This window comes from Erigeron canadensis, chromosome 5, assembly GCF_010389155.1.
Source record: "Erigeron canadensis isolate Cc75 chromosome 5, C_canadensis_v1, whole genome shotgun sequence".
Taxonomy (NCBI): domain Eukaryota; kingdom Viridiplantae; phylum Streptophyta; class Magnoliopsida; order Asterales; family Asteraceae; genus Erigeron; species Erigeron canadensis.
The window spans coordinates 6,584,024-6,599,197 of NC_057765.1; the positions used below are offsets into that span (position 1 = coordinate 6,584,024).

At 30.7% G+C, this 15,174-nt stretch overlaps 1 protein-coding gene across 1 annotated transcript; it reads left to right on the plus strand.

Moving 5' to 3' along the window:
- Positions 1 to 10,450: 10,450 nt before the first annotated feature.
- On the plus strand, positions 10,451 to 14,633 carry LOC122600561 (pentatricopeptide repeat-containing protein At2g18940, chloroplastic). Its single transcript, XM_043773298.1, has 2 exons — positions 10,451 to 13,366; positions 14,400 to 14,633. The coding sequence occupies exon 1, from the start codon at positions 10,661 to 10,663 to the stop codon at positions 13,205 to 13,207; it is 2,547 nt and encodes an 848-aa protein (XP_043629233.1). The 5' UTR covers positions 10,451 to 10,660; the 3' UTR covers positions 13,208 to 13,366; positions 14,400 to 14,633.
- Positions 14,634 to 15,174: the final 541 nt, after the last annotated feature.

A 15,174-nucleotide genomic window follows, 5' to 3' on the forward strand; every position in this document is an offset into this window, starting at 1 on the left:
CCATCAAATCAAAAAACAAGAAATCTGATCAAGATCTTCAAATACAGATGTACCAAAATGATGCGCGATGGTGGTGCGTGGTGGTCGGATGTGGAAGGTGCCAAGTGGTGGTCGACGGGGGTTCTTAGTGGTAGTTGACGGTGATGCATGGTCAGTGGCAGCCCCAAGAATTCAAGTGCCCAATTCGAGCCAGGAAAAAAGTGCCCCCAATTCTTAAAATCTAATTATATAAGCAAATTTTTTATATATATAATTGAGACGTTATAACAATAACAAAATGATGGTATTAGAAATATATATAACCAACTATTCGAGAAGCTCGCCTAGCATTCTTCATAGCAAAATTGGTTGATTAGCTCCTCTCAGTCAATACTCTCTAAGATTCCATTCTAAATAGCTATCATCGCCGATCAGCTAAGTCTTTCAATAACTTCAACTTCAAAAAACTCTTTTTGAAAGATACAACCGAAACTAGAATAGTCAACAATTTTCAATATGCAATTGTTGCAATTGGGAAATAACCAAGTTGTTTTAAAACCTTCAAAAAATGCCAAGAGGATTTTACATTATTTTTTAATTTTCATTTAGATATTTAATTATTAACTAGGTTAAGGACTCGTGTTAACACACAGTTCCCTATGTTGATTTGGATAGTCTAATTAAGCTTTATTTAGCTAATTGTAAAAAAAGTACTCTATATTTATTACTAAGGACATAACTTTGTATGTACATATATATTTAATTAGTACCTAAAATATTATACCATTTACAATTTAGGCATTAATTTATAATTAGAATCAAATATATTTATATCTATATAAATTTTACATATATAATATTCATAGAAAATTTAAACATTTTTGTGCCCCTCTCAAAATTGTGCCCCGGCCGGAGGTCTTGCTTCCCCCCCCCCCCTCCCGGGCCTCCTTGTGCATGGTGTTTGTCGACGTTGGTGCGTGGTAGTGGTTTATGGTGGTGAGTGGTACGGTGATGTTCTTGCTACTACAACTACCACATATTTCTTTTTATTTTCTTTATTTCTTCTTCATTTCTATTTCTTTTCTTGTTAGATATAGGGCTTTAAATTGTTGTCAGATCTAGTGTTTGTGTAAAATTGAAACAAACTATTGGAATATATCTAAGTTGTGAATATTTGATTCATTTTATGGAGTTTGATGGGTTTGTTGATGAAATCTGAGTTTGTGATTTAGACTTACATATATTTGGTTTAAAAATTATATATGAATTTATAAGGTTGAAGATGAAATCTAGGTTTGTTTATGAAATTTGGGTTTGTTGATGAAATCTGCATTTGTACATGTTTGTTTGAAATGATTGATATGTCTAAAGCAAAATAGGACTTTTGTTTTGTTTTGATAATTCAATGATGAATCAATCTACCAATATATATATAACAAGGTGCTAAATTCATTCTTAAACAAACAAGAACCCTTGGATGAATTTCATTCTTGATTTATAACCATTAGATCAATATTAATACTTATACTTTTTATAACTATACAAAAAATTCCCCCTTTATATTTAATTTACACTTTTTGATTTTCCATCATAAATTTACACTTTTTACCCAATAATTTTAATAAAATATATTCAATAGATTAATAGCTAATATATATCCTAATAATTAAATAACGCTATCTATCTTATATCTTATATAATAGAATAATAGTTAATATCATATGGAAAAAATAAAGCATATTTTAGTTTGAAACTAGATTTTAGACCCATGTCCAACACTGGATACGAGTTTTATGATATTATCAATATTAGATCTTCATACTTTTAAGTCATAAAAACTTATAATTTTGAAGAAATACGGTTCTAAGTGTTATATTTGTAGTACAATAATCATATGTTTGTCACTGTAATGATTAGTCTAGACATATTGATGGAATTGTTTGTCGTAGTCATTCCACAAGCCACATGCTATATATAATAATTTCTTCATTATAAAATATTTTGAAACCAGTTATATTCATGATGTGATATTATTATGAAAGATAATTAAGAATTAAAATATAAACATATTTGTGATCCTGTACTTGACATTCAAATATATGTATTTAATCATGATGCGCGTCCATAATGCGCATAGGTTTATTTTCAGTCACTTGTTATATGATAATATAATAACAATTAAGATTGTTTTTATATTCTTTGATAACAATTAGAACTCTTAATTTGAGGGACAACTGTAACATTAAACATTAATATGTAAAACTAATATATAAAAAGGAGAAAATTATGTACCTTTTTTTTATTGAGAGATAAAATGAATCTTGAATGTAGTTTATATTGATTTGGATTTAGGATTCAAGTAACCATTTGTTGTCAATCGTGTTTGGGATATGTATCTAGAGTTCACATTGTATTTATATCAAATATTAAACTAAATATTAATATTTATAATTATAAAAGTCTAATATAATATTTGTTAATAAGTCGTTAGGTTTTGAAATATATTTTTTTAGAAAATATTTCATATGTTAAAATTTTTTATAATTTAATTAAATGATCATAAATTTTAAAAAATTCTCTTAAGTTGATGGCTAAAAATAAATATAAATTAAGTATTCAGGGCTAAAAAGTGTAAATTATTGATGGAAAATAAAAAAGTGTAAATTAATATAAATAATAATATAATAATATATTTGGATAATGACTATTAGGATTTTTAATTTGTAGTTTATCTAAATGATGACATCATCAAAAGTCAATTTGATGAAATTTAGCGATGTGATTGGTTAATAAGTCATTAGTTCAACTGTCTTATAATATATATTAAGATATTTAAGATATGTTTCATATAAAATATATAGATCAATTTTCTATTAATAAAAATATTAAGCTATATTTTAAACCATAATAAAATAAAATTGAATATTAATAACGTCGTAACACCCTATATCTACAATATATATATATATATACATATATATATATAATAATAATAATAATAATGTTGGGTTTAGATATTATCAGTGACAACGTTGAGAAAGCCGAGTTTAGCTTAGGTGAGTGACAACTTTGGGAACGTCAACCTTTAACACTGATATGCAATTTTGGAGCATGTGGTGACGGAAAAGTTGCGCTCTATTAAACAACATAAAATAAATTACCCAAACAAAGAAAAAACCATTTTTCCAACCCTTTTTTTCTTCTATTCTATTAAAAGTAAAAACAACTTAAAATTTTTACTCTATCAATAAAGGGGTTTATCTCAAAAATAATGTTTTCAACCAAGTGATGTATTACCAAAGAAGAGGCCTATGACAACAAAGTCAATGTTTGTATGTATTTTTCATTTATTAATATTTTGTAGGAACAAAAATACCCTTAAAAAAGTTTACATTGTACCAAAGTTTGAGTGGGGACTCCATCCATAGTCATATTTCATAAATTTTGCAAAGTTATTATAGAATAAAATCTAAACACAATGTTAATGTGTTATCTACGATTGATTCTAACTCTGCAATTCAAAATATTTAGGATATATTATTTTTCTCTATTTCGATTGATAAAGATCACAACTTCATTTTTTTTTGTAGAAGGGGTAAGGGAGGAGGGGGGGGGGGTCAAACTCGGAAAATGAAATGTAATGGATCTACTGGAAGATAATTATCAGGTAATAAAGTGGGTGGTTTAGGCTTTGGTTGTCTGGATACTCTTAATTTAGCATTGATATGTACAAATGGATATGACATGTGGTTCAATATCTGAATTACGTTAGGTTTAATATCATCAATGTGATTCATATGTTCCTCATTATCTGAGGCACACTCGATTGCTAGCCCCCTTAAGATTTTATTAAAAAACAGTATATAGTGAAAATAAGACAAGATTCACCAAATTGGAGTGGGGACTCCATCCATGGTTATATTTCATAAATTTTGCAAAGTTATTATAGAAAAAAAAATCTAAACTCAATGTTAATGCATTGTCTATGATGGATTCTAACTCGGCAATTCAAAGTATTTAGGATATATTATTTTTTTTTCTATTTCGATTGATAAAGATCACAACTTCAACTTTTTGGTGGAAGGGGTAAGGGAGGAGGGGGTTTGAACTCGGAAAATGAAATGTAATGGATCCACTGGAAGGCAAATGTCAAGTAAAAAAGTGGGTGGTTTAGATTTTGGTGGTCTGGATACTCTTAATTTAATATTGATATGTACAAATGGATATGACATGTGGTTTAAAATCCGAATTATGTTAGGTTTAAAATCATCAATGTAATTCATGGTTCTGAGTCTGTGTTCCTCTGTAAAACAAATGGTAATAATATATGGGGCAAATATATGTTCCTCATTATCTAAGGCACACTCGATTGCTAACCCCCTTAAGATGTTAGTAAATAACAGTTGAGAGTGAAAATAAGAAAAGATTTTGGAATGATCATTGGCTTGATAGTGGGAATCTCAAAACTCGGTTTAGAAGGTTGTATGTCTTGGCATTGAATAATTTATTTTATCAGTAAGACTAAATGAGCAACACAATAAATGTCTGTGAAATTATCAAGGTCAAAAATCAAATGTTAATAAAGTGAAATTGAATATTTTAATTTGTTAACTATTAATTAAGAAAATAGTATTATATATATAAGTATAAAAATATATTTACTCGCGTAATATATATATATAACAAGGTACTAAATTTTTTTATGGAGAAACAAAGACTGTTAGATTAGTCCAAATTTCAAATTACAACCCTTAGATCAAAATAATTGTATCATTACCAAGTTTACTTTTAAGTTTACACGACACTAGTCCTTCTATTTTATTATTTAAACAGAATATAACCTTATGTAATTAAATATATTAATGTTTAATAACTATATTAAGAAATATATATATATATATATATCTACGTTATTTTTAGGTTAAAAATAAAAATAATTTTAGAATCTAAAAGGAAAACAAATACGTTGGTTTCTTATTCAAGTTTTACAAAATTAATAATTAAATATACAAAAATAAGATAAGATATTAATATTGTGTCACTAAAATATTATAATGGGGAGGGAGATTTATTCGCTCCTTTCGTACGTAAGAATTTTATGTTTATACACATATTGTTCAAATGGTAAAGTTTTTCAAAATAATAATCAATAAAATGCTTCTTTTAATATAAATTCAAATAAACTATGTGTCGCAAACTATACTAGAATAATAATAATGAAAAAGTACTAAAAGATCATAAAATTTTGAATGATAGTTAATAAGAGAGAGTTTGAATAAAATAATTCATATAATTCATAGATATGAAAGGCTTAAAATCAACTTAACTCAAACTTAAGTAAAAGATGTCATCATCTATATATAAGGGAGTCTTAAATTATACTCGTACAATGGTAAAACAATGACTATTAGATGAGTTTCTATTTTTAAATCACGGTACATGCGAAATGCAACAGTGATAATTGTGACAGCGGTCTGGTGGTGTTAGCGACGGGTGGTGATGTCGCAACTATTGGTGATGGTGGCGGTGGCGGGTGATGTAGGTTGATGTAAATGTAATTGATCTAAATGGGTATCAAGATATTCTAAAAGATAAGAGATTAATGGTTTAAATTGACTTTATAATTGGTCAAACACAACATTAATTATTCTACTTTTTAATTTAGACAAAATATAAATTAAAACTTAAAAGATAAAATAATAATAACTATTTTTTAATGTATATTCATGCGCTAATTCTTATTTAATCTATAATAATCATTATCATGCATTATCTCTTTTAAATTGGTTATTATCATTTGTATTTTATTTTATCTTTATACAATTATTGTTTAAATGGTAAAGTTTTTCAATATTATAACTAATAAACAAAATTTATTTGTATACAAATTCGCATAATTTATGTGCTGCAATTTATTTAAAAATAATATAAAAAGACTAAATATACCAAAAAAAAGTTGAAGGAAACAAACATACCATGGCTTAGTAAGATATCAAAAGGAATAAGCGATCATGGCTAGGAATTACAATGAATATTATTTTGAGGTTCGGGTTAAAAAAATATAATCCTTATAAAATAAAGATTAAAAAAATTTGTAGATTAAGCTCATAAAAAATATTATAAAACTTAAAGTTGAAATTTTTTTTATTAAATCACAATAATTTTTTCACAAACATTTCGAATGATAGGTGAAAAGAAAGGGTATGAATAAATAGTTCATACAATCCATAATATAAAGAGCTTAAAATCGACTTAACTCAAACTTAAGTGAAAGATGACATCATTTATATATAAGAGAGTATTAAATTATTTATTAGAATAACAGTTACAACGTTTAGATCAAAATGATTATTCATATTGACTTTAAAATTGATCAAACACAACATCAGTTTTTTTACTTTGGATTTTAAACAGAATATAACTTTGCTTATTTAAATATATTAATGTATGATAATAAAAATACATATATATAGTTTTAGAAAAGGTTTCAAAAGAGTAAAATTTATCTATAAAATTAATTTGTAAATTTTGACTTTATGTTATGCATATATCAACTGAAACATATAATTTAAGGCTAATAAAAGTTTAAGCAAGTTAATTTCATTTTTTACCAACTCAAATAGCTCTAATATTTTTGTGTGCATGATAAAAATATATACCATGAAATTATAAATTTTTGACTTTGTATTTTAATTTTAAGTTTGAAACTTAACCCTTAAATTTGATTACATGAAACCAATATTTTCTATCTATATGAAATAGAAAATAAATAATATGTTAAAAACATATATATTTATATGATTTTTCTTATTTAACGTCAAATAGCTCATCTTATGTAAAAACCAAATATTTGTATATATAATCAAATATTTATTAATTTTTTATTTATATCAAATAATATGTTGTCATAAAATAATAATATGTTATTAATTATATATATCTACTCGCGTATTACGCGGGTCAATAATCTAATTTATTAAGATGAGATAGTATCTAATGCAGAAAGGAAAAAAATAATTTGTACCAAAACAAGTTTATTTTCATTTCTTTCATCTTTTTATCAAACATAAGAAAAAGTTCCATTAACGAAGACCGAGTCATTAGTTTTCACTTCGTGATGTTTATGTCACGCTCGAGTATTCCCATATAATATGCTCCTTTTTTTGCAATTATGAATCCACGTATATGTGAACGTAAAGATTGCATTAAAAATCTCGAAGCTATTTTCACTTCGTGATGTTTATGTCACGCTCCAGCAAACAAAATTACTTCAAGTGTTTGTCGATTACTAACGGCAAGCCCGATATTGTCGCACCATTTGATTATCTCTTCAGGGTATGCGTCTGGAATTGTAGTCCGAATCCAATGGCTCAAAAGCCTTCTAGTTTCAATAACACCTTGCATGTGTGAAATAGGCGATTGATAGTTTCCGCCCCATTTTGACATTGAATACATCAAAAGGAATTCACGCCGATTCCTCTAACAAAAAGATTGACGTTGGTGGGAATACAATTCAATTTTTATTTTCATATAAATATATTAACTTTATAAGGAACGAGGGGGTTCCATTTAGTTTTGAATTTGGGATTAATGGGAAGATAATGATGATCGATATTCATTCTAATATGAGGAATGTTGAATTCGAATTTGAGATTCAAACACAAGATCATTTTTCAAAATATACTAATTTAATAAATAAGTTTACCTATTATATTAATTTGAAAAAATCCCACATAGATCATTTCTAATTTGCTTCTATATTTTACCCATTTAAACTGGAAAAAAAATGGGTAATGGAGGGAACCCTAGTCTCGGTACCACAATTGGATACCCATCGACTCACCCTGTGTGAGTCATATGATGCCGGTACAATACCTCCATCATAATCCACACATGATCTAGGCACCCCGAAGGATCTAACTCGCGTATTTAAACTTCACACGCGAGTCTAGGCTTCAATGGTAATGGGTACCTTAAAGGAATTATTTTTTGTGCCAAGCAGGGATCAAACTTGAGACCTTAAGGTCATCAAGTGATTGCCTTACCACTAGGCTAACTCCTTGTTGGTTCGTTTAAATTGTTAAGTGACTGAATGGATAAATAATGTCTGTATGGAGTATGAATCGTTTGAATGTCACTGATAGGGTTCGAACCATTAACCAATTAACATGTCGTTTTAAAAAAATATATATATATTTTTTATTTATTAATTCAAAATAAATAAACATTTTTTGATAGCTTAATGACTTAAATATTTTGATTAAATAACGATGATTTTTTATTACGAGACTAAATAAACACTATGATGTATATTTGAAGGGAAATGATTAACCCTCATAATTCATTAGCCTAAAAATCCTTCTAACTCATAGGATGATGACATATGAAAATTGGTGTAAGATTAGGATTTTTTATTTATAAAAGGTGTGGATCATTTGCTTGCAACAGGGAATCTAGCTTGTTGATATGTCGTATTTTATACCAATTTCCCACGGATTAATTAGTTGAATTTAATTAGTTTTCAAGTCGTTTTTGTATACATTTGATGCGTTTCTGGTATTCGTTAGTGTTTTCAGGATATTAGCATGTACTTGAGCATAATACTAAAGAAACGACATTTAGAGGCCTAAAGTGTGCTTACGGATGGTTCAAGTAACACTCGGAAGCAAAAATGAAGAATTTGGAGAAAATTTACAGATGGTGCGCCGCACCTCATAAATGGGTGCGCCGCACCTCATAAATGGGTGCGCTGCACCCAAGGGTGCCGAGAAGAGGTGCTGTGTAGCAGTGCGCCACACTCGAAGTTGAAGGTGAAGGAGGATCAGGTGGTGCGCCGCACCTTATCAATAGGTGTGCCGCACCTGCTGGACGGGAAACATGTGATTTTTGCTTAGGGTATAAATACCTTTCATAACTCAAACCAAAACCCTACCTTTACTTTTTCCAGTTGTTTTCAAGACTTTTTGGAGAGCTTTTTCATCCGACTAATCATCTTTGAAGATCAAGAACACGTTTGGATTATTCTCGTTATTTCCTTTCAATTCTTTGTAATCGGTAACGATGAATTCTTCTATTTTGATTTGTTCTTTCATATTTAACATGAATGGCTAATCAATTTATCATTCATCTTGATGGAGTGAGACAAAATGTAAGGATTGCGCAATTTTAATAATTCAATGTTGATTTCATTTAATGTTATATCGAGATCGATCTTAACGTATTTTTCTCTTTTAATTTATCTTGGATTGATTGGTGATGTATGTGCAGCTTTAATGGTCATTATCAATTGCATATATGTTGTTTTGATTAATTGGGTACAAATAATTGGATCTATAACGGGTACGGTAGATAATCATTCAATGATAATAGGGGGAAATGTGTTAACGGTTGGGTACAATCAATAGGTATAATTGTTATTTTAATAACCCAAACAATTGTTTGATTAGGGAAGTTATAAAAGATGTCTCGGGTACCGGTCTTCGTAATGAAACTGGTTTAAACAAGAGAGTCAAATTATGTCATTAACTTAACGGGTACGGGGTTGGTGTTTAGTTTGAATCTCGGTTATTTAATCAACTTAATTTGGATTTGAACTTCATTTATGTGCAATCTTAACACGTTGTCGACCGAAATCAAGATGGATGCCTTTTAAATTATTGTTTTAAACAAACTCTCTTTTCGATTAATCTGAGGGATTACTAACAAATTCACTAACTTTTGCAAAGTGACAATTTGGTCACAAACTTGAACTACTTTGTTTTTACAATTGCTTTACTTAGTCCTTGTGAACGACCTCGGATTTACCGAATTTACTATACTGCATGCGATCAGGTTCACTGCATGTGAGTGTGTTGTAGCCAGTCTTTTCGTAATTCGTGTTTATAAATTTTATTACTCGATTTCACACATCATTTACGTTGTTTTAACTGGGTCCGCGCTAGAGAGCCCCTTACACTCAATATCTAGTAGGAGGAGAAACTCCCAACTAAACCTCCCAAAGGCACGGTATTTAATTGGGATAAAACCCTGCCCCTCTGCATGACTCAAACCTGCTTCGCTAGAGGACTTTATTTGTGAAAATCCTTAAAATGTCATTCATATGTGTTGAACTCGAGACCTGCAGCATGTAAAGCTAGTGCTCAATTACTAAGTTATAATGAGAAGTGCTAGTGTAAGATTATGACAGATATTAAGTGAAATTTATTTGTCATATTTATATAGTTTTAGGCGACGATTAATTATTTTTCATACTTGAATATGAGTCCATATTAGAAAAGGGAGATGAAATAAAAATTCATTTTTGCAGTTAAAAAAAAGATAGAATATTTGTATCATAATTATTGTTTGATTTATCACAATGTATATTGTACAAACCAGTAATATTTATATATATAAAAAAATAGTACAAATATCATTTTTCATCAGAAAAAGAGGAGAAAAAAAAAGAAGCTAAAACGAATTTCTTCCAAAAGGTCACAGTCACAGAAACTCTATTCCTGTATCTCATCCAAATTACAGAGACCTATGGTCACAATCCAAACAATCATCCATCTATCAATCCATACATTCCATGACACTCTTTCAACAACACTCACCACTTCTTCAACTTCTTCACTCTTCAAACCCTTAAATCCCTCTTCACAAGACCTTTCAAAATCCAATCTTTTTATCATTCCCAAATATGGAAGGCAGCACTTTCTTGCCAAACAGACCTGCTTTCCCACTTCAATTAACAAAACCAACACAATCAAACCCACAACATCAACAACAAAGACTTGGTTTCAATCCTACAACTTTGCCACCACAACCACCTTCACAATCTTTCCCAATTGACCCACTTTTGCAACACCTTATTCATCTTTCATCCCCACAAAAACCAATTCAATCTGTCAAAACAAGCAATACCCATTTCAATTCTGTCAATAAATCTTCAAGAAAACCTGTTTTTAGAAAAGCCCATTTCAAGGAACCTTATATAAGTTCTGTTCTTACACTTGATGACCCAAAACTGGAAATGGTGCAAGAAACTGATGGTGATTTGGATAACGGGTCACTTGATTTTGTTTCGAAAGACTGTAAGTTGATTTTGGATTGTATTTTGGAAAAATCTTTATCTAGTTTGAAATTGTATTTATATAGTGTTGAGTTTAAGTTAAAAGAAGTTGATTTAGTTAGTTTGTTAAAAGGTTTAGATGTTGTAGGTAATTGGGAAAAAGCCCTTTGTTTGTTTGAATGGGTTGTCGAGAATTCGAAGAGTAGTGAAAAAAGTTTTGAACTTGATAACAAAGTTGTTGAATTGATGGTGAAGATATTGGGTAGGGAATCACAACATTCGGTTATGTCGAGGTTGTTTGATGAGTTTGATGTTGTGCAACGTTTGATTGATGTTCGTGCTATAACTACTATACTTCATTCGTATTCGTGTAGTGGGAAGTACCAAAAAGCTATTGACTTGTTTGATAGAATGAAGGCGGTTGGTCTTTCGCCGAATTTGGTTACTTATAATGTAATGCTGGATGTTTATAGGAAGAGGGGTTGTTCATGGGATAAGATATTGATTCTTTTGAAGGAAATGAAAACCGAAGGGCTCGAATATGATGAGTTCACTTGTAGTACGGTTATATCTGCGTGTGGTAGAGAAGGATTGTTGGAAGAAGCCAAGACTTTTTTTGCAAGCTTAAAAGCTCAAAAATACAAACCTGGAACTTATACTTACAATTCTTTGCTCCAAGTGTTTGGAAAGGCGGGTATGTACTTAGAGGCATTGAATATCTTGAAAGAAATGGAGGAAAACAGTTGCCCGCCCGATTTAGTTACGTATAATGAGCTTGTGGCTGCATATGTGAGAGCGGGATTTCATGAAGAAGGGGCGGCTTTAATAGACACGATGACACAAAAGGGAGTAAAACCAAATGCAATCACTTATACAACTCTTATAGATGCATATGGAAAATGTGGAAAGGAAGATAAAGCATTGAATCTATTTAAGTTCATGAAACTATCAGGTTGTGTGCCTAATGTTTGTACGTATAACTCAATTCTTGCAATGTTGGGTAGAAAATCAAAATCTGAAGAGATGATGGAAATTCTTCAGGATATGAAAATGAATCGGGTTTCACCTAATCGTGTAACTTGGAACACAATGCTTGCTATGTGCGGTAATAGGGATATGCATCATTATCTAAATTGGGTTCTACGCGAAATGAAAACCTGTGGTTTTGAGCCTGACAGAGACACGTTCAATACATTAATTAGTGCATATGGGAGGTGTGGATTGGAAATTGATGCAAATGAAGTTTATCAAGAAATGATTAAAGTTGGGTTTAATCCGTGTATCACAACCTATAATGCACTTTTGAATGCCTTAGCCCGCAAAGGAGATTGGAAAGCAGCCCAGTCAGTAATTTTAGACATGAAAAATAAAGGGTTTAAGCCTAGTGAAGCATCTTATTCGTTGATGCTTCATTGTTACTCAAAAGGGCAAAATTTGAAAGGCTTAGAGTTAATGGCAAAAGAAATATATGAAGGCAAAATCTTTCCAAGTTGGATGCTTTTAAGAACGCTTATTCTTGCAAATTTCAAGTGTAGATCACTTGGTGGCATGGAAAAGGCGTTTCAAGAATTGCAAAAACGGGGGTATAAACCTGATCTTGTTATTTTCAATTCCATGCTCTCAATTTATGCGAGAAACAAGATTTATGACCAGGCCCGCAAGACATTAAATATGATCTACAATAACGGCTTGCAGCCAGATCTTGTTACTTTCAACACGTTAATGGATATGTACGCAAGAACAGGTGAGTGCTGGGAAGCTGAAGAAATCCTCAAAAACATACAGAAATTAGGTCGAAAACCCGATCTTGTTTCCTATAACACTGTCATTAAAGGGTTCTGTAGACACGGTTTGATGGATGAAGCTAGAAGGATACTTTTGGAAATGACAAATAACGGAATTCGGCCCTGTATTGTTACATATAACACGTTTGTTGCAGGATTTGCCGCTCAGGGATTGTTTTTGGAAGTTAACGATGTGATTAGCTATATGATGGAGCATAATTGCAGGCCAAATATGCTAACTTACAAGACGATTGTGGATGGATACTGTAGAGCTAAGAAGTATCAAGAAGCATTAGAGTTTGTGGGAAATATTAGAAAAAATGACAGTTCTTTTGATGAGCAGAATTTGCAAACACTTGCTTCTCTTGCTCGGGCGAATCTTGTATTATAACCATCTCAAAATGGATGTCCTTTTTGCCGGTTTTTTGTTTTGTTTCATGGGCTTGTGTTGCTAGTTGCTACTACCTTACTTGAACGGAAGGCTTCCGTTGAGTTCATTCAAAGGTTCATGGCTCTTGCAACAAAAGGCAGGCATTGAACCTCGTGAAAGGTATTTCAGCTTTATCTTTTCCATTTGTCAACTATAGAGGTTGCGATTTACCTGCTTACTTATAAATAGGTGGATTTTGTCACATTTTATCTCAATGGGTCATATGAAAAATTTAGCTATCAAAAGAATGGTCAAATAGGTTGAAAATTACCTCAGGTGTTTATTTCTGAATAATGCAGACTATCACCGCCACTTTAAAACTAAAATCAAAGTTTACAGTAACGGAAATAACTCACCTCAAGTGTTTAGTCCAAGCATAAACATCCAAATTTTCTCTATTCGGAGATTTGGTTTATTATTGTAATGCTACTGTATGTACTACAATTTAGCTATATTATAGTCAAAAGCTAGAAATTAAAAAGAGCGTTTGCTGGTCAACCCCAACCCGCCCAGGCCCATTTTGACCCATTCTAAAAGCTGACCAATACCCAACCCGGCCATATTGTCACCTCTAGGTAAATGAATGTCAACTGGTGACCCGCTCTTGTATTATCTTGTCAAGTATTCTTGAATATTTGCTTAGTTGTTACCTTCGCTACACTAAATATTTCTAGAAGAAGCAAATATGGACTGGATGGGTTGGTTGCTAATGAGTCAGAATAGGTTTGGGTCAGGGGGGCCTGCAAAGCATTGTCGTCTTTATTGTATTTTATGAACACATAATGTGCCATCAATATAACCTTGACTTGTGGTAATTTAGTTTACCTTAGAAAACCAAAAGGTAAGGATTTATACATTTTGAATCCACTTTGGGTGAGTTTCACATGTTTTCATATAAGATAATGCTTTGAAAGTCAAAGTTTACTAATCTGACCTCCTAGAGAAAGACCGATACTTGACCATTTACAGACAAATGGGTGAAGTTTGCCGCCTTGGCACCTACCTGGCTACCTTAGATACTTTTTCACACACGATAAACATGGCTTTGAACATAAGAGATAAAAAGAAATCGGTCTTGTTTATAAGAGTCTATATTTGTTCTTCAATTTTATTTTTTTTGGCATCCCCATTTTTAACTAAATTTTCTTTGCAGGAAGCGAAGTTTTCAAGCAGCACAAAACAAAATTGAAGGGTGGTCTGTTTTTTGGAGTCCAAAATTTCAAATCGGCCTTTTTATTTTATGAGTAACCAATGAGAACTCCTTCGGCTCTCTTTTTGTATGTAGCCAATTTATACCGATAGAAATGTTTATTTTTAGACAACAATATCATGTAAATTATTGTATAAGTGCTTATAAATATAAAACCACCAAAATTTTTGTTGAGCTTCTTTCATTTGAAATATATGGTTGGGATGGATTGTTTTTGTTTATATGTATCTCGGTGAATCCCTTGACAATAGGTATGTTTATGTTTTTGTTTTTGTAAAGAGTTATATTTTTTGCATTGAACATTATATGTTGGTTTATTTGCTATGAGTATGTTCAGTCTAGGTATGTTTATGTTATGTAAACAAGGGCCTGGGTATTTGGTATTGCGTTTTTAGATTTTGCATCGTCAAAATAATAGTTTGAGAAAACGTATCTCAACTATTTTCTGTAAACAAAGCATGCCGAAAAACAGTCGCTTTCTGCAACTGGTTTGCCAAAACTATTTTTAAATATTTTCCATTTTATTATAAATAATCTCTAACAAAACTCAATTCCAAACACCCTTTAATATCTCAATATAAATGAATCACATGAAAACACAGCGAAAATCATTACCCATATGGTGCATGGACCAACTGTAAATCTCTATGTGAATTCTTAATCAAAAACCCCTTGTTTCCAGACACTGCAAATGACAAAACTATCTTTATCAGGTATG